Source organism: Macaca fascicularis, chromosome 4, assembly GCF_037993035.2.
Source record: "Macaca fascicularis isolate 582-1 chromosome 4, T2T-MFA8v1.1".
NCBI lineage: Eukaryota > Metazoa > Chordata > Mammalia > Primates > Cercopithecidae > Macaca > Macaca fascicularis.
Window position 1 is genome coordinate 47,743,196 of NC_088378.1, and position 26,353 is coordinate 47,769,548.

The 26,353-nt window shown below is 44.2% G+C and overlaps 1 protein-coding gene across 6 annotated transcripts in view; it reads left to right on the top strand.

The window, feature by feature from the left end:
- The first annotated feature begins 194 nt into the window (after positions 1-194).
- The window catches only part of PHACTR2 (phosphatase and actin regulator 2), a 295,091-nt gene continuing 268,932 nt past the window's right edge, over positions 195-26,353 (top strand). For all 6 annotated transcript variants that reach the window (XM_005552008.5, XM_005552013.5, XM_015448732.4 and 3 more), the window contains exon 1: positions 195-519. In XM_005552008.5, coding sequence (XP_005552065.3) covers positions 303-519 — 217 coding nt within the window. In that variant the 5' untranslated portion in view covers positions 195-302. The remainder of the gene's footprint in view (positions 520-26,353) is intronic.

Sequence of the window (26,353 nt, forward strand, 5' to 3'; positions counted from 1 at the left end):
CTTGGGGGAGGAGCAGCCGGGCAGGTTCGCGGGCACCGAGGGCGGCCCAGCTCTGAGCCCTGCAGCTTTCGCCCGCTGGAGCGAGAGCCGGCTGTAGGCGGCTCCTTCCTGTGCAAACTTTTCTGTCCTCTTCCTCCTCCCGCCCTCCGCACCGGCTCCTCGGCTCCTCGGCGCCCGGCGTCCACCTCCCCGCCCTTCTCTGCCTCCGGGTCGCCGTGCGCGTGGCAGAGCAGGGCAGCAGCTGGCAGCACAGCCCTCGGCGCCGGCCGCACCCGGTGCTCCGGCCCCGCCGCGGGGAGCCGATGGCCGAGGCGGGTTGGCGCCCCGCGGGGTTCCCGGTCAATCCGGCCGGACAGGGGGTGGCGGTCCCAGTCCCCCAGTCCGAGGCGCCTGCCCCGCCGCCGGCGCCTGCCCCGCACTGGCTGCCCGGGGACCCAAGCCCCCGCGGCCGATCGCAGAGCGACCTCTCGTCGTCCTCAAGCAGGGGCCGCCCACTCCGGGTCCACATCTCCGGCTCAGGTAAGGGCGGCTCGGGGCACTGGCCGCGGAGGGCCGGCCGCGGGCAGGTGGCCACGAGGGTGACACGGCCAACCCGGGGCGCCCGCGGGTACTGGCCGGTCAGGCTGGCGGCGGGGTGGGGGTGGGGTAAAGGGGAGGGCGGAGGCTGAACTCCCCACACCGCCGCCTCCTCGGCCGCCAGGACTCGGCGACCCTAGGCGGAAGATGCTAAAAGTAGGCGACTGCTTGGTGCGCCCGGGTGGGCGCACGCCTTGTGGGGCGAGTGTGCAGCCTGGGTTGGGGTAGGGAGCGCTCCCTCTCGGCTGCACGTCGCCAGGCAGCACCGCAGCTTGGCTTCCGAGGCTTTTCCATCAGAAAGAAGAACCTTCTCGGTCTTCGGCGCGACTTTGGTCCCTCGGAAGGGTGCGGTTCCCTCACTTTGTGGGCTGGGGCCAGGGCAGGTCTTGGGAGGCTTCCCAACTAACTGCTCATAGTTCTGAAATAAAGACGCCTTTTAGGGGTTGCTGGTAAGAGGACCCGGGATATGAGTTTTTCCTCCTTGCAAAACCCATGCAGTTGATGGGGAGAGCAGGGGAGAGTTTGGCGGGCTGTTTGTGCCTCTCATCCTTTAACATGATTTGAAGAAGCCTCGGCCAGGCGCGGTGGCTCACGCTTGTAATTCCAGGGCTTTGGGAGGCCGAAGGCATGCGGATCACTTGAGGTCAGAAGTTCGAGACCAGCCTGGCCAACATGGTAAAACTTCGTCTCTACTAAAAATACAAAAAATTAGCTGCCGTGGCGGCGCATGCCTGTGGTCCTAGCTGCTCAGGAGGCTGAGGCAGGAGAATCGCTTGAATCCCATCGCTTGATGGGAGGCGGAGGGTGCACCACTGCACTCCAGCCTGAATGACAAAGTGAGACTCTGTCTTCAAAAAAAAAAAAAAAAAAAAAAAAAGCCTCATAGCCCCTCTGCAGTAGCACCGGCCCGTGTGTCCTCAGAGGCTGCCCTGCCCTGTGCACCAGGACCGACAAAATCAGGAACTCAGCTGAGACCGATGTTGCCGGCCGTGTTGTGTGACGTTGGGCAAATCACGTAACCTTGTCTCTCCTATCTCAGTATTGAGAGTGGGAATCATAGTATGGTACTACCACATCGGGAGGTTATGTGGACTAAATAATCATTTTAAACTGCTTTTGAACAAAGCATTAGCCTTAGAACTGTAGGACTGTTTTTTAAAAGTCCACCAGATGTGTCAAGTTTCCATCAGTTGTCTGATGTGCAATCTATGTAGGATGCCTGGGAGCTGGGAAATTAGAAATGAAGCTAGCTAGCATCAAAACTACCCACAGCAGCAAAAGCCCCTGCCGGGGCGCGAATGTGCACAGTACCCGCTGCCACTGCCCTGGTTTTCAGGCTCTGTGCTCCGGGATCAGGCCTTCTTTGGGCTCTAACTCGACCTCACCTAAAGCTGAGCTTCCTGTTCAAAAAAGCACATTTCCATGCCTGTAACTCCTCTTCAGCTGGCTAACTCTCTCACCGTAGCCTTCTGTCTTCTTATTCTTGTCATATTGTTTTTGCCACCCAACATGTGTACTTGAAAAACCTCGAAAGCATTGCTGTTGGGACTTTGTAGATGGCATTGGATGAAAGAAGTCAGAACTGTTAGATTGGAGGTAGATGCTGATCATGGGATTTGTGCAAAGATTCTTCCTCTGAATTTGTATTGCGAAAAGCATCGAGTCCGAATGTTTTTAACCACCTGCTCTTGGTGTGTTGGCCAAACTGAACTCGAGTCATGGATTATTTTGATTGATTTTTACAAAGATTAACTGTTCAGAGACTCTAAAGAGACCACTGAGAATTCATCTAGTTGGTTATTGTAGATAAAGTATAGCTTGCATCACCATTTTTCATTTTCGTTGATGGAAATTATGGCCTGTATGCTGAAAAAGGACAACAAAGACATTTGAAATGTAAGTGTGCAAAGTGTACATCATGTGAACCATGGGCTCCAATTTATAAAATTATTTTACTTCCAAGGACTCTTTGTCTTTTCTGTGTCCTCTTAACGGATGCTAGGAAGTGAAATCTTTCAGCTCAGTTGTCCCCTGTGCCACAGGATGCTGGCACACATGTAGAAGAGTGAACATCTTTCATGTGACTGATTTCATTTTCAGAACTGAGCCTCGGATCCCTTTAAGAACAGACTAAATGTGATCAGGAGCTCCCTGCTCTTAGAGTCAGAGAGAAAAAGAATGAGCAGGTCCTTCACTGACACACAGAGTATTTCTCCAGAATACCCCACAGCCTCTACAGGCTCTGTAAGCCATACAGGATGGATCTGAGAATCAGCAAGATGACCATGCTGGCATCTCTGAATTATCTCAGAGGCACAATAAGAAGGTTATACACCTTGTAAAAACATTCCTTGGCCTAACACTATAGTAGCCCAATTTACAGTCCTTCCCCAGAAGCTCTGGGCACACACAGAGGCAGCACCTAGAGCAAGGTCATATGTAGCTTTGCCAAAACAGCTCCTGGACCAGCATCTGTGGCCTCATCTCAGAATCTCAGGCCCCATCCCGGACCTGCTTAATCTGAATCTCCATGTTAATAAGATCCCCAGGTTGTTCTTAGACACCTTACAGTTTGAGAAGTGCTATTCTCCCACACTGCTTTTCAAACTTGGCTACACATAGGAATTGCTTGGGGAGTTAACAACAAAACAACTTGTGGCTGGGTCACACACCTAGGGATTCTGATTTAATTGGCATCAGGTGCATCCTGGCCATTAGCTGATGCTAATGAGTAGCAAAGTTTGAGAACTGCTGTCCTATGCCATATATGTCACCCTGGCTTGCTGCTGTATGTCTTGTGATACCGTGATACAAGTGTAAGTTTAAAGAATTTGTTTTAGTACCTTCTCACATCCCTATTGCTACATCCTCTCCTCTACTACTGCAGCCTCCCAAGCAGCCTTCCTCACTCCTATTTTTGATTCCAGCTAGTTCTCAAATGTTCTTCGTAAGGGATAATTTCTAATCATGGGTTAACTCCCTGCTGTGAGTCCTTAGAAGAGTGTTGAGGGGAAAAGGAAATCACCTTTTGCAGTGACAGTGGCCTAAAATGGAAAAGAAGGGGAAGAAAGAGAGCTTGCCAAGGGTGGTCAGAGAACAGCCTCCCTTCAGAATGCCGGACCATCCTTGCTACCTGCAACCATTACCCTGGCCTCCCCCACAGCTCCGCCTCCATCCTTCTTTCCAGGAAAGAATAATAAAAACTTGGAACTCAGCCTCTAAAATCTTGCCCACTGCTGCAAACAGTCAGTCTAATACTAAATATACATTTTTAAAGACCTGTTCTGTGCTAGCACTGTGTTGATAGATACTGTAAGGGTACACCAAGAGAATCAGCTTCCCCTGACTATGCTACATTATTACTAGATTTTTGTCAAGAAAAGCATCTCAGACTTCAAGGGGTTTTATTTAACTAGTGGCTTAAGGAATTTTTCACATAAGAATGCATGTGCTTTATCAGAAAAAAAAAAAAAAAAAAAAACCCAAGCTAGTTTTATATTTCAAAATCTATACCAAAAAGTTAAGAAAATAAAATATCTTCAAATAAGTAATTTTTAAAGATAGAATTGAAATAACAGTGGAATTAATGAATAAACTCTTTTATTGAGTTTATAAAAATGTGGATTCATTTTGCCATATGGTTTTTGAACTCACACTTCTGGAATTCAACAAAAGTCCTGAATTTATTTTTCTTTTTTTGAGATGGAGTCTTGCTGTGTTGTCCAAGCTGGAGTATAATGGCTGTTCACCAGCACAACCATCGTGCACTGCAGCCTCAAACCCTGAGGCTAGGGATCCTGCTGCCTCAGCCTCCTGAGTAGCTGGTGTTATAGGCACAAGCTGCTGCTCCCAGCCTCGGATTTTTAAAATCCAGTATTTCTTTGTAAATAAAGTGATGTTTAACCCAATTTTTAAAGTAAAATCTTGAAACAAGGTTCTCATAGTGTGTATGGTCAGATATTCTCTTAAGTTTTTATCTTTGTTTTTTGAGACAGAGTCTCCCTGTCTCCCAGGCTGGAGTGCAGTGGAGGGATCTCGGCTCACTGTAAGCTCCGCCTCCCACGTTCACGCCATTCTCCTGCCTCGGCCTCCCAAGTAGCTGGGACTACAGGCACCCACCACCATGTCCGGCTAATTTTTTGTATTTTTAGTGGAGACGGGGTTTCACCATGTTAGCCAGGATGGTCTTGGTCTCCTGACCTCGTGATCCGCCCGCCTGGGCCTCCCAAAGTGCTGTAATGGTATTCTCTTAAGTTTTAGACCAATCCTGGTCGGTCTTAAGGAGCTTTGATAACTTTAGTGGTTTCTGATGTGCTGTTCTCATAAGCACAGTGTTTAGTAAGTAAAGAACCTGAAGACACACAGCCCAAGGCATAGGCCACGTACGAATTCTGCAAGTACTGACTGTTGGCCTACTGGGTGCCAGGAGCTGTTCTGGACCTGTGTGGGTTATAGGGAGGACTGAAAGGTGTTTTCATTTTCATGTGATGACGCTTAGTCTTGCACATTGCACATTGGGCTGCATAGATCAGAGATCCATTCAAGCCACCTCCAAAACAAAGCAGTATAGGTGTATGGACCACTTCATTAGCTTAGTGTGCAAGTACAATCTCATCTTTTTATTACTGATTCATCTCTTCAGTGTCCCTATGCCCTGGTATATATAGGCATGGGTTAACAGCAAATCCAGGATATTTTTCTCGAGTCTTTAATTCCAGGTGTGTTTAGTGCTGAGTGGAAGTGAGAAATCTCACATACCTCGATGTTCTGTCAGTTCATACCCACTGCTCCCTGGCCACTGCCATGAGTTGCTGCTGTCCAAGACCAGTTCTGCTGTTGAGGGTCACCTGTGCTGCTGGGGGAAGCTTGTGCTTGCTCACCCCTTGCTGGTGCTTCTACTGTATTTCCTACTGACCTCCAAGGTTGTAACTCTTTAATTTGATGCTTTGTGCCCAGAAAGGGTGGCTGGGTCCTGAGAGGCTTCTGAGCCCCAGCCACGAGCTGAGCTGGAGGTGCCCTAGTCCAGGAACAATGAACAACTGCTCACTTTACATTTATGTAACTCAGAGTGGGTTTTTTCCAAACAAAGACCATCTGGCTCTAAGTTTACTATCAGGCTCCCCCTGGTCAGTGAACAGCAAGGCACCCTGCCCAGGCCAGTTTGGGCAGTACAAGAGGGTGCTGGATGGAGCAGGTGCTGGTGGGCTCAGATCCAGCCTGTGCTTTGCCCAGGTCAAGCTGTGCACCTGGTGTGGACGTGTGTGCCTTCCTTCTCCCCCAGGGAGAGCACCTTTTTCTTTGCACAAAGGCCATGGGCTTCTCACCTACCCAGGAGCCTGACCACCAATCAGCCTTCATTCCAGAGGGGGCACCTCCTATCTGATTCTCACCAAGTTACCATGGCAGCTGACGACAGTTCTGTACCAGAGCTTGGCACATTTGAAAAATCGGCTTCACCTGTTAAGTCAGGAAGCCCTTATTAGGTCAGATTGCACCTGACCTGGGGCTGACACCGGAGAGTTGTCAGGAATTGAGGCAACCAATTCCTCTTTCTCTAGCCCTTTCCTAGGTGGCAAGTTCTCAGTGGACTTGAGCTTCTGTTTGTCTCTCTGTGGACCAGCTTTCTTACTCTCTAATCAAAACAGATTATCTCTCCTTCATAGGTGCTTCCTCATCCATCTACTTAAAATGGCACTTCAGGGGTCCTACCTACCTGACAACAATCTTCCTTTGTTTCCTTTTAGCTCTTGTCTTGTGTTCACCTGGGGGAAATTTCTTCATATTTCATAGTTCAAATTCTCTAGACCTATTGTGTGAAGTCACCTTTATACAGCAAGACAGAGATCATATGCCCCAGAGGTGCCTCTGGATTGGTTGCCTTTGATCAGATAGATACCCATTGGAGCCGAAACCAGTTGTGGAGCATGAAGTCACAGTGCCAACATGGCCATGTAGAAGGGACTGAGCCTGGCCAGTTTCCATTCGTCCATTCATTCAGTTTAGTCTTTATTGATGACTGCTATGTGCCAGGTACTGTTCCAGGCACTGGGCATACAAAGGTGAGCAGATGTGATTCTGTGATTCTGGAGTTAGACTGAAAACAGAGAGGACACTCAGAAAGGGTGTGGCAGGCCATATACAGCAGTGTCTCTGGTGATCTAAGGTATAGGCCATGCATCATGCTCACTAAATAACATGATGATGATGATGACTGTTCTTGTTTTCAGAGGATGCATGAACGGCTAATTCACTTAAACTAGTTAAGCTCTAGTTTGCATCAGTACATCAATCGCAGCTCTGAGACAGATATTAAAGCTATGGATTTATTCTGGCCCCTACCTACTGCTGAAGATGCTGTAGGCAAGGGCATATCTTGATTTCTCATTTCTTCATTCAAACAACAAATGGCCAATGAGCTAACACAGAGGTTGCAAAGATATCCCTCAGGAATTCACAGTTTAGTGGGGAAAGACAGGCCAATAAGCCAAAGACCGCAGTGCAATAAAGTGTAAGCTATGATTAGTACCCTGTCCTGGGCCTGGGGGAGAACCTAGGAGGATTGGCTGTAGGGAATGGTTTTGGGGAGAAAAGTCCTCGGGGAAGAGGTGAAACCTGGGCTATCTCTATGCAAAAGGAGGAATTGAAAGATGGAGTTGGGTTGGGGAGGAAGAGTGTTTGGGGATGGGATACAGTACATGCAAAGGCCTGAAACAACCTGTCATAATCAGAAAACACTCAGCAGTTGCTTTTGGCTCTGAGCATGGTTCTTTTGGGAGAGAAGGGAGAGTAGACAGCTGGGCAGAGACTGAGTATGGGAGGTTGCTGTGTTTGCCTTTTTCCTGGGACACACAATTTAGTTGATGTTTATAAGGCATTTGCAGGTTTGATATGGATATATTCTGAGTATATTCTGACATGAACACTGAAAGACAGAGACAATGGTAGAAAGAGCACAGACAACCGAGGTTGGGACTGTCAGGGCTCAGAAAACAATACCCCAAAGCGTGGTGCTTTAATGGGCTGAGTATTTCTAACTGAAGGACATTGGAAGGGCCTCAGAAGTAAAACCTCTCTCTGACCTTCTCTTGCCCTTCTCTTGACCTCCTATCTTCTGTTCCCCTTTCTCCCAAAAGGCAGGCCACAGCGACTAGAATTCCTCTTCCCTGAGGTGGGTTGTAGAAACTAGGAATGTTACTCTAACCTTGCCCTGCCTTTTTGTGTAGGAGCTAGCCATAAAGACGTTCTTTGACTTGTGTGAGAGTAGGTCATAAGACCTTCATTCCAGGAGGGAGGGAGGGAGGGAGGGAGGGAGGGAGGGAGGGAGAGAGGGAGAAGGGAGGGAGGGAGGGAGAAGGGGGGGAGGAAGGAAGGAAGGAAGGAAGGAAGGAAGGAAGGAAGGAAGGAAGGAAGGAAGGAAGGAAGGAAGGAAGGAAGGAAGGAAGGAAGACTGGCTAGCATATCAAATAAAATTTTGATTCAAGAAGTTTGTTAGGCTTTCCTCTTGTTAACCTGTCTTGTGTTGTAGGAGTGTTGCCATGACCCTTATGATGGGTGAGAAAAGGTACCACACCTTTCTCTCCCATACACAGAATCTGGTTATTATTGTGTAATCTTAGAACAGATTGACACCTGTAACCTCCCTATGCTAGGTTTAAGTCACCTCCCTATGCTAGGTTTCCTTATATCTGACCTGGAAATAATTAGTAACAGTAACACATAGCTCATAGGATTATTGTGAGGCTGAAATGTGTGAAAAGTGCTTTTGAACTTTAAAGTACTGTGTAAGTGGTGGCACCTTTGCATGCTTCCATTATAAGACTTACTGTGCTGCATTCAAATGATACATGGATTTGTCTCCTTCCCCACACCATAAAATAATTGAAGATGGAAAGCATATTTTATTTATGTTTGCATTCTCAGTACCTACTACAGGGCCTGGTACATACTAGGTGCTCAGTAGATACTTGTGGAATTAATGCATGAATTACTTTAAAAATAGTTCTTTTGACATTAAGTATCTATAAATAAAAAATTAGCCTAAAGTGATTTTTTAAAAATGTGTAAATAGAAGATTGGGTAAAAATGGGGATTTCCAAATGTTTTAAAATCTAAAAATAATGAGAGATTTTTGGTTTTTTATTCTTTGAGACAGGTCTCACTTTGTCATCCAGGCTGGAATGCAGTGGTGCTATCTCAGCTCACTACAACCTCTGCCTCCCAGGTTCAAGCGATTCTCCCACCTCAGCCTCCTGAGTAGCTGAGACTACAGGCATGTGCCATCATGCCTGGCTAATTGTTGTATTTTTTGGTAGAGATGGGGTTTCAACATGTTGGCCAGGATGGTCTCAACTCCTGACCTCAAGTGAGCCGCCCACCTAGGCCTCCCAAAGTGCTGGGATTACAGGCATGAGCCACTGCTCCTGGCCTGTTTTTGTTTTTTATACAGTCACCCATGAGATCATTAGAACTTCCTTGAGGGTAGTGTGTAAACCTCACTTGGCAACACCTATGGAAGTGAAGAATGAAAAGGAAGTCATAAGTGTCAGTTCACCCTGAGGCTAGTGGTGATGGAACCCCAGCCACGGGGACTCTGCAGCCTCCTGGGAATTCTGGTACTGGGTGTTGGATGCAAGAGTGCAGGCAAATGAAGGCAAAAGGAAGTGCACTCAATGCTAACCCAATCCTGCATTATTTCCCCACACGATCATACTCTATCTTTATAGCAACCCTGTGAGAGAACAGTGTATCAGCTCCTTTTTTAAAGTAAGGAACCTGGTTTCAGAAGGGTGGAGTAACCAACCCAAGTCCCTCAGGCAGCAGGGAAGGAATAGAACCGAGACTCAACTCTTCATGGCTTCAAAACGCATACTCTTTTCTTACCCTACACTACCCTAGTACATATCTATCACCCCCTATAGAAACAACTCATGATTATCTTCACCAACAGAGGGAAAATTGCATTATGTTTTACTCTGCATTGTGAAAGAGATCATCAGAATAAATATCACTTTCTATCAAAAAGTCCTTCTAAGGCCCCAGTCAATTGTCTATCTACTTTAAGGTGCATTCAACACCACTTTTCTAGCATAAAGAATAAATTTGACTTACTTGTGATGGAGTTCTGCCTGTGTTTTCAGGCTAGCACATTTCAGTGATCCTCACTTAGGTGGATTCTTTTAATCTAAAACAACTCAGTTTTGGAGTCATGTGTTTAATTCATGCCCAAGAGCCATATCTTGTCTCAAGGTACAAGTGTAGTTTCAGTTACAGTGAAACTCAGGAAAAAACATTGAAGCAGCTTTAGTGTTTTTAAAATACCATGCTGAGTGACTCATTATCTTTGATCACACTTGCTGAAATTTGCACAGAGAAGTAGGTTGCAGCAGCTTGCCTTAGAAAGACTTCTGAGCTCTAACTTATTTTGTGACCTATTGGCTAAAATTTGACATTTATATGCCTTACTTTGCAGTTTCTTGATACCTCTGTGAAGTCTTGAGAAAGAGTAGCTATGGCTTATCCCTCATAACAGGAAGAAACTTGTGACTTAAAAAAAAAAAAAGCATGTTATCTCTCTCTAGAACTTTGGACTGTGGCTAGGGCAAGAATGTCAGAGGTACAATGCTTTGATTTTGGGTCAATAACTTATATACTGTAAGCGTGTGACATAAGAATTGGTGGTCATTAGTCAGGTCATCAATGTTGATTTATGATCTTTTTTGTTTTATGTATATTTTAACCTACCTGAATGTTTGGCATATCTTCTTTGGAGGTATAATTTCTATTAAATAATCTTCAAGTAGCCTAAATATCAAGAACAAACATATTAAACCCCTTTTCTCCAGACTACTGGGCATTATAAATCTTTGATTTCTGCTCCAGAGGTTTGGACCACAAGATAGAAAGATGTGATAGTGACAAAGAATGTGATTTAGCCTGGGCGCAATGGCTCACGCATGTAATCCCAACACTTTGGGAGGTGGAGGCAGAAGGATTGCTTGAGTCCAGGAGCTTGAGACCAGCCTGGGCAATATAGTGAGACCCCATCTCTACAAATAAAAATAAAAAATTAGCCAGGTGAACTGATGTGCACCTGTGGTTCTTGCTACTCAGGAGGTTGAAGTGGAAAGATTGCTTGAGTCCGGGAGTTCAATGCTGCAGTGAGCTGTGATTGCGGCACTGCACTCCAGCCTGGGTAACAAAGTGTGATCTCATCTTAAAAAAAAAAAGTATATGGCTTATGGTTAGTAAATGTAATAGAATTTATGTCTTCAAGTTAGTGTTTTTAGAGTTGTCATATTGGAAGAGTGTGTATATACTTATTCCCATTATAATCTTATTAGGCAAAACAGTGTTCAACAAAGGTTTTGTGACTAAAATATGTGACCCCTGTTTTTATCCTCTTGCCCTGACTACAGCTCAATTGTAACTCTTTCTAAAAATCATGTCTACCTTTGAGTGACATAGATGTATTGTCGCTGAGGAAGATTTGAAAAAGCATTCCATAAATGGCAGTAACAGTGGCCACACTGTAGGAATACATTTATTATCTGCCAGCATGATTATTTTGGTGGGAATAACAACCATTTGGACAGCTAAGTCATTCACATTACTTTATAGTAACACTGCGTACCTCCAAAATATATAATCACACAAGGTAATATGTGCTAACCAAACAGGTCAGTTGGAACTGTTAACACAATGACTGTGAGATCCAGAAAGTAAAGAAGCTTTGAAACAGCCACTGTAGAAGGAACTCAATCAGATATGAATGAGAGGATTACTAAGTAATAGCAAGGGTTTGAACAAAATGAATAAATTTCCATAGTTAGCAATAGAGACTCCCTTCGTCGAGTGAAGGAAAAGAGGTTTGTTCGGCTGTTAACAAGAGCACCCATTAACCAGGAAGGAGAGTGTGGCTTCGTGATACCTTCTGGCCAGGAACTGATACATTGAAACATTGGCTGTGGTCAAGGAGGGCACTCTCTTTTTGTTCCCAGGGATTGATCTAACTCTCTCTTGCCCGCTGTATCTATCTATCTATGTATCTATCTATGTATCTATCTATCTATCTATCTATCCCTTCATCATCCATCATCTATTAATCTATCTTCTTCATCATCATCATCATCATCATCATCATCATCATCATCATGTATAGCTTATTTTGGCCTACTCTAACAAACTGTCATAGACTGGTTGGCTTATAAATAAGAGAAATTTATTTCTCACAGTTCTGGAGGCTGGAAGTTCAAGATCAAGACACTGGCAGATTCAGTGTTTGGCTAGGGCCTGCTTCCTGGTTCATAGATGGCCATCTTCTTGCTGTGTCCTCACATGGCGGAGGGAGGAAGAAAGCTCTCTGGGAGCTCCTATAATGATACTAATCTCATTCATGAAGGTTCCACCCTCAATACCTCATCTAATCCTTATTACCTCCCAAAGACTCCACCTCATAATACCATCATGTTAGGGGATAAGGTTCTAAGGTTTGGATTTTGAAGGGACACAAGCATTCAGTCCGTAACACTACCTAACTGTCTTTCCATCCATCCAACCATCCATCCTTCTGTCTTTCCCTCCCTCCCAGATTTCTCTGATGCTGTGAGCACGTATTCTCCTCAGAGTTCCCCAATTTACATGTCTTCTGTGAAACCTAGCAGAGAGGGGTGCCCTTGGATCCCAATTCCACACACCAGCCTGGGTCAGGTAGCCATTCCTGACACCAGCTACATCCATTTTGTGGGACAGAGACCACTGGGATGTATTCTTGCAGGTGTGGAGAGCACAGTTCCTTGATAAGAGGTGGAGGACTGGGAAAACACAACAAAAGCATTCATTACCTCCTTGTACCCGGGGCCTGGGGAGGTAAAGAATTCCAGGGCTTCTGGGAAGCATATGTGTCATAGAGAAAAGCCTAATGTCTTTTAGGTAAGAAAGAAGGGAAAGAGTAGAGTAAGAAAACTATGTGAAATGAGGAAGTGTTTTTTAAAAATAACAAAGTGGATGTTTCATTGCACCATAGGTGTTTTGGAGTTGTGGGGAAACAAGCAAGAATGGAGCACATTCCTAGGGAACAACAAGGTAAGAATAGGAAGGATGATGGAAATCATTGGCTGGGGTGAGGTGAGGGCACCTGTGGCTTGAGTAGTATAAAGAGTACAGGCAAGAAGACTTGGCCATGAAGACAGGCATTCTCTCCCCCTGACCCAGATTGACATGGGGCCTGATCTCCTCCCCAGCAACTATGCCAGTCTGTAGGGTGCACATTTCCACAGAGCTGTCTGGGCCCCTTTGGTTTCCATTCAAGGAAGCCCTCAGTGGTCATTTAACCAGATCTCCTCATTCCTTCGGGAAGATTAATAGTGAGCCTCACATGGCAGATCAGGCTAGGTCTCTTCCCAAATGGAACAATATGGTAGTGAGAACAGTTCAAACCCTTGCTTTCTGGGGATTACATCCCCAAGGGTGACCCTGGATTCAGAGGCCTGCTGGGGGTACAAGATAGCATTCCTTTGGCCTAATCTGATCAAACATTTCTCAACAAGGGTTTAGAGTTTGCATGAGTTCACATGTGATTATCCAGATCTGGATTTATTGTTTTTTTGTTTTGTTTTTTGTTTTTTTAATGAGGGTGACTGCTCCTTAGGCAGCTGACATATTCTCAGAAGGCCGGCCACAGGCAGTGGCAAGATGAGAATGTTTGCCCAAGCCCAGGAACATGCTGGGGAGGGGGAGGGGGGACTCAGCAGCTGCTAAGCAGCTGTGGAAGGAGAAAGGTGTTTTGAAATTTCTGGTGCCGAAAAACCTGCCTTGTACATTAAAATCTGTAAGCAAATGTCCCTGTTCCACCTCCCCTTCCTGAGCTGCCTGGCTGCCACTCCTCGCTTCTTCTGCAATTGCCTTCTTCTAAGGCTTCCCTTGATGTTCATGTTTGCAGGCCCTCACCTGTGTTAAAGTCGTGCCTAGGAGTGGGGGTGGGGTGTCTCGGTATGATTCAGCTGGTCCCCGTCCTCAACAAGCAAGCTCTTAATCCTAGGCTGTGGTTTTCAGCCATGATCACCTTGCTGCACTGTTAATAGACAATAGGCAACAAAGGCACATCACAAAGGATGAAAACCGAGAGTCCCGGTCAGCCACACCAGAAAGCGCCAAGGCTACCATTTTTTACTAGGTAGGAGTTGGAGTGATGTCTCAATGCATCAGTGGACTAGTCAAATCAAATGTAATGGCCTCCTGACCAGAGCTCCCGCTCTGAGTTCACACAGGAGTTAGATGACAGAGTCGTATGATCTACTGTAACATTTCTCATATCTAATGTAGACTTTCTCATACACATTCCAACGTATGAATCACCTGGAGATCTTGTTGAAATGCAGTAGATTTAGAGTGGGAACTGAACTTGTGCACTTTCTAACAGGCTTATAAGTTTTGCTGATGCTGCTGGTCCTCGGACAACACTTTAAGGGAAGCAAGTCTGTATGGAGAGCTTTTAACAGGCTTGTCAACTATTTTAAGGACTGATTCCTTATAGCACTAATGTACTTCAACATCCCATCCATGGAAACTTCCATGCTACTTAAAATTCTACTCTTGCTTTCATGTTTGGCAAACCTTACTATATATTATCTATATAGTAAATAATGGGCAGAGGGTGTCATGCTTTTTCATGAAGTTTTTTGATGAAATATCTAAACTACTCCATGCTTTGAAGGATTTAGAGAGAGCATGGCTTTAGAACTTTTATCTACACAAAATATTTTGCTTCAAGAGTGTCTATATGAATTGGCTTCTGGGACTTTCTCTGAAAAACCTCTAGTGTCCAGTGTCTAGAGGACTGTACAATTAAGAGGCGGGAATAGATTTAAAAAATAAAACAACAACAACAACAAAACAACAGCAGCAAAAACAAACAAACAAACAAACAACAACAATAACAACAACAAAAAAAAACAGAGATTACGGGTGGGTGCAGTGGCTCAGGCCTGTAATCTTAGCAACTTTAGGAGGCCGAGGCTGGCAGATCGTTTGAGCCCAGGAGTTCAAGACCAGCCTGGGCAACATAGTGAAATCCCATCTCTCAAAAAAATACAAAAATTAGCTGGGTGTGGTGGCATGTGTCTGTAGTCCCAGCTACTCTTGGGGAGCTGAGGCAGGAGGATCACTTGAGCCTGAGAGGTTGAGACTACGTGAACCGTGATCACACCACCTGCACTCCAGCCTGGGCGACAAAGTGAAACCCTGTCTCCAACAAACAAACAAAAAGACAATAACAAAATAACCCCAAAGACTAAAACATTTTATTCACTGAAAACTCAAATCCATTCTTTTTTTTTTTTTTTTTTTTTTTTTTGAGACAGAGTCTCACGCTGTTGCCCAGGCTGGAGTGCAGTGGCGCGATCTCGGCTCACTGCAAGCTCCGCCTCCTGGGTTCACGCCATTCTCCTGCCTCAGCCTCCTGAGTAGCTAGGACTACAGGCGCCCGCCACCGCGCCCGGCTAATTTTTTGTATTTTTTTTTAGTAGAGACGGGGTTTCACTGTGGTCTCGATCTCCTGACCTTGTGATCCGCCCGCCTCGGCCTCCCAAAGTGCTGGGATTACAGGCTTGAGCCACCGCGCCCGGCCCAAATCCATTCTTTAAGGTGACATTACCCAAAACATGAAAAGACAAGAGTAGAAGATGGATATACAGCAGTCCCCCCTTATCTGTGGGGTATTCATTCCAAGACCCCTAGTGGATGCCCGAAACCTGCAGGTAGCACCTGCTGAACCCTATCTATGCACTGTTTTTTTCTTTTTTCCTATTCATACATACTTATGATAGAGTTTAATTTTAAAATTAGGTACAGTAAGGACAACAATAACTAACAACTATAATGTAAAAAGTAAGTGAATGTGTTCTCTCCCTCTCAAAATATCCTACTTCACTGTGGAAAGTAAAACCTCAGATAAGTGTGGATTACTGTGGACTTTTCAAAAGTTTTACAATTGTGAAGCATTTTTAATTCTTCATTTCTTAGTGTCTGTTATGCCTTTTGTAGACTAGAAAAAGGTAAGGCTGAACCAGATGAGCCGGGTTTCTCGACACCGAGTCCAGGGCTATAATGATAGGAACAGGAAGGAAGGGAGGCCTTGGGAACTATTGCCTCCATGGGTTAAACATAGGGACCTCCTTCTAGGGAGACTAAAGATGTTGAGATACACCTTAGTATCAGAGTGTCGGTGGTGGCAATGATAATTATGAAGATGTTGGAAAATAGGGTTGAGGCTGCAATAAGAAGATATGTTAATTTTGTTATCTGTGGTTGATATTACAATACCCATTGAAAATACCCTGTAGAAGAGAGAAATGTAATAATGGGGGAGGCTAAGCTCTAAATGGAGAACTTTGACTTGCTGGTTGGATTAATAATGTGACCATTTATTATTGCCTTGGGTATCACCGGAATTTTCCTACATAGCTTTGTTCACATGAAAAGTTAGTTTACTGCGTAGCGCTTGCTTAACAATTTGTTTGGCAAGCACTATGCAGAAAACTTCAACTTTTCATGTGAGTATAGACTGTCTCCCTCTCTTCAAGTTCACTTTGAGTGGTAGACTTTTGTAATCTCAATGGTGCCTTATCCATAGTAGTTGCTTATAAAGCATTTGTTGGAAAGCGACTGATCATACTTACGAGTATTTATAGTCAACTGAAACTGGTGAGAAGCCACAGCTGGAAAAAAAAATTAGAAGACTAGGGAAGAAAGAGTGTGGTGAGGGAGGTTAATGGCCCCCAGATCACCTAAGAGAACCTAAAGAATAAAAACTGAAAGGACATCTTCAGATTGCATCTGAAGGAACTCACTGGAATTCACAGCCAAAAGCATTTTTGACGAAGTTCTAAGAATGAAAACCCAGAGAATCACTGAGGGAGTTGGAGGTGAAAGGAAGTTTAAGGAGCAAAATCGCAAATGGAAATAAAGGAAAGGGAAGTGGGGGAAATAACAACAACCAATAAGAAAAGTTCGTGTGAAGCAAGTACTCTTCACCCAGTAGTTTTCGATAATCTTCATTAACATGATCTTCTGTGCTCAGACATGTCTGTTTATGGATAATATTAAGCATGTAGTAGATGGTGCTCTACCAGAATTTAAAACAAATTGAAGGCCGGATATGGTAGCTCATACCTATAATCCCAGCACTTTGGGAGGCCGAGGCAGATGGATCACTTGAGGTCAGGAGTTTGAGACCAACCTGGCCAACATGGTGAAATCCCATCTCTACTAAAAATACAAAAATGAGCTGGGCATGGTGGTGGGTACTGTAGTCCCAGGTGTTCAGGAGGCTGAGGCCAGAGAATTGCAGAGGTTGTGGCGAGCCAAGATCGTGCCACCGCACTCCAGCCTCGGCAACTGAGCGAGACTCCATCTCAAAAAAAAAAAAAAAAAACTAACCAACCAAACAAACAAACCAAAAAACAAATTGAAGAAACCTTTAGGAAAACCGGCATGATGTCTATTGTCCAGCCGCCTGTCACTTGCCAGGTATTTAAGGAGTGAAATGAGCAGTGATGTTTCATCCAGATGCTTCAACATGCTTATCCCAGCCCAGGAGTGTGGCTGAGGAGCTAAAACCCATGCACCACTGTGGACCCATCAACAAGGTTCAGCAAGTATTTACTGAGTCTCTATTATGTGCCAGTGAGAAAACAAAAATCCAATTCATGGAGACTGCGTTATAGTGAGGATGTCAAAGGTAAACAAAGCTGGACACTGAAGTGGCAAGGAGAGATTTTAATCAGTGATAGACTATTTCCATAGAGAACTGTTCAGTGTGAACTGAACAACTTTAATTTGTACAGAAGTGACTGTGCATTTTAAAGAGAGAATGAAGGAGTATAGAGGGAGGTGAGCAGAGGTTCAGTAAATTCACGGAAGTAAAAATATCATACTAAGCAGGAAGAGGGGAGTTGGTGCATGTAAACTCATCTGGGTTTGTTAACTGGTGCTTGTGGAAGTCAGGCTCCCACCCTCCCACAGAGGCTGGAGACAGGAGCCCCATCTTCAGATGTTAGATGAACAAACAGTAAATTATTCTGACATTTGAGTTTTCTCAGGAAGGCACTTTAAGGGGAGTTAAGGTCATTCTAGAGATGCGGCCTTGAGCTGTTAGAAACTGTATCCGTGTTTTATTTAAGCCTCTATAGGCCAAGGTTGAGGCCTAGTTGAGAAGAGGGCTCAGGGGAGCTGACTAGAGTTTGTTCAAGTCTTTGCTGGGAGAGAGAGACAATACACAAACTAAATAAACAATATTAGATGGTGATTACAAAGCAGAGGAAGGGGAGAGGGTGTGCTGGAGTGAAGGTGTGCAGACTGCAACCGTAAGTATGGCAACCAAGGCAGGCCCCACTGAGAAGGTGACATTTGAAGAAAGGCCTGAGAGAAGTTAAAGGGTGATCCTTCCAGGCAGAGAGAAGAACAAGGCCCCAAGGAACAGAAAAGAATCCCGGGTTGGTACCCTGTAGATCATCGCAATGACATTGACACTTTCTCTGAGTGAGGCTGGGGATCCAGTGGTGGGGGCGCGGGGCACAGGGGCATCGTGTTTTTTTGATACAAATGTAGAAAGCAAAGTTTGGGCGATAACTATTTCATTCATATCAATATCAACTTAGGAGTGAATCCAAAGTATGCGGGGCTATGGTGTCTGCTTCTTCTCAGGAAGGGACAGTAACCAGCAAATTGATGGAGATTCTAACATTACATGGAAGTAGCTAAACTAATTGAAGACATTTAAAAATGTCTTTACCTCCAACAATTTGCAGTTAAAAAATTATTCAATGACACTTGTTAAAGCACAGTAAGGCAGGTTTTATTTGGGACCATTGCAATAGGTATAGGGACTACTGCTATCAGATTTTGTAGTCGGAGAGAGGGATTGGGCTCAACTCTGAATATAACAGGGAAAATAATTTAAAGCCAAGGAGCTTGCTCCTGGCTATAAATTGTAAGTGTGTGTCAGTGGATGGAAATTTACTAAGAGGAAACGTCACGGTTAGGGCCCTCTTGCTGAAGATAGGCCAGGATGATCAGGCCTCACCTGAGGAAAGGTGAAGAGATAAGGAACTCCACTGAGGGTAGGAGTTCTTGGTAAACCAATTTAGCAGGGCGTTTGCTGAAACTGTATTTTATGAGGAAGCGCCCAGATGGGCCTAGAAGATCCAGGAGCCTGACTAAAGTTTGGTCACTCAAATAACCTTTGTCACTGCCAGTCTAAGAGGTCAAAAGTGTAATTTTGTCTTTCCCTGGTTACTATAGAACCTAGGAAATATTTTATATTATTAGCCATTTGCATTTTCTTTCTCTGTGGTCTTCCCGGTACGTATCCATTGCCCTTTGTTCCTGTTGCATTATTTTCTTAACTCTTAGTGTGTTGTGGTTAATAAATAATCCTGTGTGGTATACGATGGAAGTATTTTTCTGCTATTCAGTTTCCTTTCGTTTTGTTCTTAGGATGTTTTGTTACTCAGGAACAAATCCAGTTTTGATGTGTGAAGGTATGTGTTTCCATACACATACGGAGGATTTACAAATATGCTGTAGATGTCTGTATTTGCTTTGAAATGCCCTTCAATAAAAACCATCCCGGCTTCTGTGATTCTTATCTTCCCTTTTTAGTGTGGGAGGCTTCCTGCTTTGCTTTGTCTGCGCATTTACATCGAGCCTGCCGAGCTTAATTTTAACCTGGGGAAAAATACAGAATAGAAGCTATTTTCAGTCAGGTCATATTACTGAGAACACCTGTGAAATTCAGGATATTTTCTTGGGGGTAAGTTAAAATGTAGGACGCCACCTTGCCTGAAGCACATTTGTGGTTGCTGTACAAATTGGGAGGTGTTACTTGGAGCCAAAAACCTTGTCACTTTCACACCAGCACTGCTTCTAAATAACATGCCTCCAACCCTCAATCCTTGGTATTAATTCTGAAACAACTAGTATAACCATCTGTTGAAAAGTTCTGTGGGAAAAAAAGGGGTCTTTGTGGCCTCTTTTATTCACTTCCATGATGATCAACACAGAGATATTTTACATTTTGGTTATCAGTCTATTTTTTCTTGCTCCAGTTTGCCTTCCTAAATGTCTGGCCATAGAGAGGCAAATAAAATATACACCCACCCTAGATGATTATAGTGTCAAAATTCCCTTAATCACACAGTAGCCCCAACCTCCTGTTTGAGTAATGTTTTTCCTACCTCGTCGTGTGAATTGTCTTATTGTTTTGGTGAAATGTTGATGCTACTACCTACTCTCATCCTCCCACCTCCATTTACAGATAAAATCTAATTATCACCTCAGGATGGTTTCTTGACATACAATATAATCACCAACACAAAAGAATTTAGGGCACTATGACATTTAGCTTTTTTTTTTTTTTAAGACTGTTGTTTAAAAAAATGATCCTTTTAAATTAGCTATTTCACAATTAGTTTTTTTTAAAAAGAAACAGAAAAAAAAAGAGACAAAACCTTTTACTCTTAGTAATTAATCTATTTGTAGTGTTACATTGAAGGCAGTAGCAGAAGGGACAGTGAAAACTCATGATGGTTAACAAAGTAACAAAAGAACATGCTTTTAGGTCTTTAGGCAGGGATCGTTATTAAATTCCCTAGCTTTGATTAGAATTTTGTGATGCCAGCTACTGTATAATTCAGCCCCAGTTTATTTCAGAGTTTCTTCCTTAAATTCATTTATTTATTTCAAGACATTAAGGTATGGACTTTAGGTGTGGGGCATCTCCAATGCTCCTGTGTGCCAGGCACAAGGCGTGGGCCAGGAGAGTGAATCTCTGGTGGAGGGAGGTGAGGAATACAGGAAGTAGTGCATTTTCCTAGAGAAAACATTGAAGGCAGTCAGCTTGATAGAATCATCAGAAATAAAAATCAAGGCATAAAACAAAACCAGAAAGTACATTTATAACTCCGTATGTCAAACTGGAGAGAGGAAAGTGAAAAACATGAGAAAAATATTTTGAGAAAAGTTGACTAGCTCCTCTGCAGTGACAGCATTCAGAAAATCAATCTAAACGCAGCCTTAGAGCAGCAATTCAGCTTCCCAGCTTGGAGGACTCTAGGTTTGAAGCTTTCAAGCTGCTATTAGATTTGAATCTCCCAGCTCACAGGGCGCTAACTAGAGGAGAAGGAAGACATACATCGCCACAGGACCCATCTCCACAGGACCACAGTGATGTGTCACCATAGAGTTTTCAGACTGAATGCACTGGCCACACCATGGGGTCCAATTGCTGCCATTTAGAAAAGCATGCTTTTAAAGTGTGTCATTTAAGAGTAAATATTCTTTTTTAAAAATGTGGGCCAGGAACTAATAAAAATGATTCACAAAGACGTGAGAAGTTATACTGCCTGTCTGTCCTCCTCCCTCAGAGAGACCACATTTCCCTTTGAAACAAAAATGAGGCCAGAATGAAAGGGCCTCCCTCCCTAGCCCCAGCCTCAGTTAGAGAGGGTCACAGGAGCTGGCCTACCATCTCTCTCCAAAATATGTTATCCGTGTAGTTCACCAAGAGGATTCATTTGGTTTGACAAACTTTTCCCTTTAAAGAATAAACACTTCCTGAAGGGTTAAAGGCCGGGTAATGTCATTCACATTATTTTGCAACTGAGTTACTTTAATCATTATCATCATTAGTATTGCAGAGAAGTTTAAAAGGATTCTCATCTCTCAACCATATTTCATCCTCATAACCTTTTGAATCAGGTGGGACTCTTATTTACCCCATTTCACAGATGGGGAAAGTGGAGGGGGAGGTAAATCGCCTTGGGTCATACAACCAGTAAGTGCGGAGGCGAAATTTAAAGCCAGGTCTTCTGAGTCCAAGTTCAGGGCTGCTGCCATCACCCCAGCTAATTGCATTCATTGCACTCCCACATTTGCGGGAACTGGAGCTTTGGGTGGGATTGGGGAAGGAGGGAAGAGAAGGTCTGGAAGTGTTGGAGGTGGCATGGGCAGGGAGGTATACCTTTCTGCTGAGATGGCTCACCCTCACCGCACAGGGTCTTGATGTTTGGAGAACTGACCGGACCATGTGGATTTGGTCCAGCTCTTCCATACTCTTCCACACTCCAGTCATTTGCCCTTGGGTGACTTCTTTCTCCGTAAGGTCTTGTCATGAGTCCTGGAGGCACCAGTTCCACGCTCCTTCGTCAGCATGCTGCCACCTTTAAAACACAAGCATGCTGTTTCTTTTGCCTGAACCCGAATAGAACTGTAAAAGGTGACACCTTGTCAGTGGGAAGCAAAGTCAGGTCATGTTCTTGAAGGTAAAGTTAGGCCAGGGTTCTATGGAATAAGCTGTAACCATCTTTCATGAGAATTGTGCTTTTTTCCCATTTTGCTTTGTTTTGTTTTCTCATTCCTGCCTCAGCGATACCCTTGAAGGATGGATGGGATCCTTCATGTCCATGTGTACCTCACCTGCTTCAGGAGACACCAGACTGAACCTTTCTCTCTGACGTTCTCCTTGGGTCCATCCCACATGCTGCCTGGGAGCTTCTTCCTTGTCACCTAAGGTCCCATATGTCTTCATTTTTGCCCTGGATCCGGCACCTATAGATGGAAAGAGATTTATAAGAAATACTGCACAATCAAAATATATGGACTTTGAATTCTTATTCAAAGTGTAAGAAAAAAAAGTTATCCTGGATATATTTGATGATATTACAGAATCAATGTTCCTTCTTAGGTGTGAAATAATATTGTGGTCATGTTTTAAGAAAGAATCTCCCTCTATTTACATATAAAAATATGATAGGAGAAAAAAGATGTCTACTTTTTTGCTTCAAAATCTTCAAATCTCCCTTTCACCTACCTCATTCCCTTTACCATGTAAACATGTCCTATTTGCATTATAAATATTAAATTTCTAAATTCATATGTAGTTAAACTACTAGGTTTTTAAAAAATTGAGTATCAGATCTGTTATAAGGATGAAATTAAATGTTTCCATGTCCATTTTCATTTTTTAGGCTAAATGGTGGGGAGACCAGAAAGCTCACTATTTCACCTATTCCTGTCTCCTTTGTCATTTTCTTTAGTAATATTCTGGATAGAGAAAGGTAAGGAGCATGTGCAAATGACTTCTGTAGTGGTAGGGTACATTCATGTGTTTTTCCAATGTGAGGAGATAGAGATCCTTTTACAAAGTTGAGCTCATGTTCTTTGTTTCCCAGCTGGCCTTTGAGTACAAGTACATTAGGATTTGTAGACCTCTGAGGAGGATTTCAGGACCTTGCTGCAAATGGTGGACCAGTACTGGTGATTAGGTAGCTCGAGAGCCCCTAAACGCCTCCCTGTTGATTGACCAGCTGGAATGCATGGGTATGGCTTAGGCCTCTCCCATCCCCACTCTCTGGGAGGAGGGGAGATCTGTTACAAGTGCATTGAAAGGATCTCTCTAGACACTTGGCAGTCAGAAGCAGATATGGTAGCTTTTAGCCCCCTCAGCCCATCTTTGGCCTCTGCCACCCATGTGGTTGGGCTGTACCCAAGAAGAAACCACCTCATCTTCAATGGTCGTGAAGATTTCTGGGAATGGGATCAGGGCTTTCCCCTACTGTAATATATAGATGACTGTTCCAATAGAGCAAGTGTCTTCATGCTCCACTCCTCTGGGGTAGCTTTGGATTTTGGCTGGAATGTTCTCATTACTAGCATCTGCTTTTCATTTGCATATGATCAAGCAGGTCAGCCCTAACTGCATCTCTCAGGCTGTTAAGAATTCAGAGGCAGAATCTCCTGAATGTGATGTGAGACCAGGCTGTTTCAAAATTGTCACTGATCCTACTGAGGAAATATAAGGAGAAAGGAAGGAGAGGAAGAAGCAGAGGATTTATGAGTTATTTATTAGTTTGTGATGCTACATATATCAATGGTAACCCTATCCTGACATCTCTCCCTTCTACCTCCACTCCTGATTCTTTCTGGATCTGAAGTGGAAAGGGACAATGAAGGAAGGAACTGAATATAATTCATTCATGAGCATGGAAGATAACCCCTTCTCCTCTTCACTTTCTTACTCTGCCATGGAACAAATATTGTTAAGTATACCAGTTGTTTTCCAATACTAGAAATACCAATAAAAACACCAGTGATTTTTCTTTTCTTTTCTTTTCTTTCTTTCTTTTTTTTTTTTTTTTTTTTTTTTGAGACAGAGTTTTGCTCTTGTTGCCCAGGCTGGAGTGCAATGGTGTGATCTTGGCTCCCTGCAACCTCTGCCTCCCGGGTTCAAGCAATTCTCCTGCATCAGCCTCCCGAATAGCTGGGATTACAGGCATGCACCATCACACCCAGCTAATTTTTGCATTTTTAGTAGAGACAGGGTTTCTCCATGTTGGTCAGGTTGGTCTTGAACTCCCGACCTCAGGTGATCCACCTGCCTCGGCCTCCCAAGGGGCTGGGATTACAGGTGTGAGCCACCGTGCCCAGCTGTTATTTTTCAATACTAAAACAAAAATTGAGACTAGGGATTATGAGGATTGTTATGAAAACATAAGTTGTAAATTTCTTGCACATTTGGGAGTTGTTTCAGGAAAACAGATACTTGGTGTTTTTTCAACATTTTAAGTAATGATTGTATGGTATTATTTATGAAAATATAATTCACTAGGTTTTAAAAATTAAAATTTGTCCTTAATTAAATAACTCAGTACTCACAGACAGAGAGTTTGAAGAAAAGTATATTGTAGAATTTCTGTGTTTACAGAAAGAGCCCTGCAGTTGCAATGGATTGATCTAATCAGCCGATTCATTGATTAGAAACTGAACCAAGTATTTGATTCTGTATCTTTAAATTAGTCTAATTCATCCATAAGCCATGTGACTAACTGGTAGCAAGTTAAAAATGACAAGAAATCCAGCCTAGTTTGTGGCAACTGTCTTGAGCTCTTCCACTTTGATTCTACCATTCACCCACTCATTCATTCAATCAACTCTGAATGAGACTCTACTATGTGGACAGCAATGAGTAAGATATCATTAGTTCCTGTGTCTAGGTGCTTATTTCGGTGTGAACAGACCTTTGACTAGTTCATTTGGGTTACATTTCAACATAATGTAATACGGGCTATAGTAGGAGGGAGACGTGACCTAGACTGGTATTGCCAAGAGAGGCCACCCAGAGGAGGTATTGGATACCTAAGCTGTCATGAAGGATCAAGCAGGTGCCCGCTGGGGAGGGAGAGGAGCTTGTTCCAGCCGAGGGTAGCAGCTTGGGTGCACAGACAAGAGGGCATATAGGGACTTTATTTTGGGAAATATTGAGGAACCCTAGGGGGTTGGGGTATAAAATGCAAGGTGGAGGGGTGTGTGTGTATGTGTGTGTGTGTGTTAGATATGAAGAGTTGGGGGAGGGTAATGTCAAGAGTTGACAGGAGTTCTAGGCTTAGAACAAGCAAGGACTCTGGGGAACTTTAATGAACTGGCCAGACTCCTGAAGCTGGCTGCTGGGCTGGGCTGATTAGTCTTAGGACCAGTTAGGCTTTACTGGCTGCCAGCCTGGGCCACGCCCCACACACCTCAAACACAATCGGGGATGGGAAGAGAGGAAGATACAGTAGGCACTGACCTTCTGACCTTGGCAGGATGCATGAGCTGTTCTGCCCTTTCAGGAGGTTCTACCCCTCTGAGCTCAGTTCCCCTCCTCACTCTGTGATGACAGTCTTAGCACTCAAGATGCAGTGACCTGTCAGGAAGCGGGGGCAGAGGCCTGCTGTCTTCTTTTGAACTCGGTCTCCAGAGCCCAGAATATTAGGTTGTTGCTCAATGTTTGTTGAATGAATAACTGAATGTGAGAAGTTGTTGGAGAAGAACTTTCAGGAAGAAGTTTTGTGGTGATCACCACGCAGGTCCCATGGTTGAGGTCTCAGCCCTTTGGAGGAAGGAGTGGTAAGGTTAATACGGGCTGGTATACAGGGTTGCTGTGGGCCTAGAGTGCAGGGGAGATGCCTGGTCCCCTCCTCCAGTCAGTCCTCCCTGGGCATAGTGAAGTCTCTGGGGAGGGCAGCACCCACAGCTCTGGCCTGGTCCCCGCATTCCCACAGAAGTAGTGGTGAGAAGAGTCAAGTTACCATGTGACCTTGAATGCAAGGACGTTTGAGGGGAGTGGAAGGACAGGAATGGAGACTCCCAAATTCATGGGGACAGCTTTGCTGGGGACCAGAAGTCCAGTAAGTAAGGCAGTGAGCCAGGGAGAGCTGGGTTATTACTGCTTGTGTGATCTCACCCTTCACCGCCAGTTCATGAAGTCTGAGGAAATTCAGGTTGCCTTTGATATTAACCTGCATGAAGACTATCACCGATTGAATGATAGCCTTCAGTTACTCTCTAGTCTCCAAATATGTCCTCTCTTTTTGCCCCATATCTTGACATGAGTGGTTCCTGTGCTTGGAGGGACTTCTGTTTCTTCTTCATTTAACACAGAGCTTCTGTTCATTCTTCAAAACCCTGGTAAAATATTGTTGCTTCACTGAAAACTCTCTGCCACCACCCAGAGTTCCTTGTTCTCCCCTTTGTGACCTCGTAACCTTGTCACAGTGCTCTCTGTTGTGTTGGAATAATCTGTTTACTTGATGTTTTAGGCCGTTCTCGCACTGCTATAAATAAATACCTGAGACTGGGTAATTTAGAAAGAAAAGAGGTTTAATTTGGCTCACAGTTCTGCAGGCTGTACAGGAAGCATAGTGCTGGCATCTGCTTGGCCTTCCGGGCCTCAGGAAGCTTACAA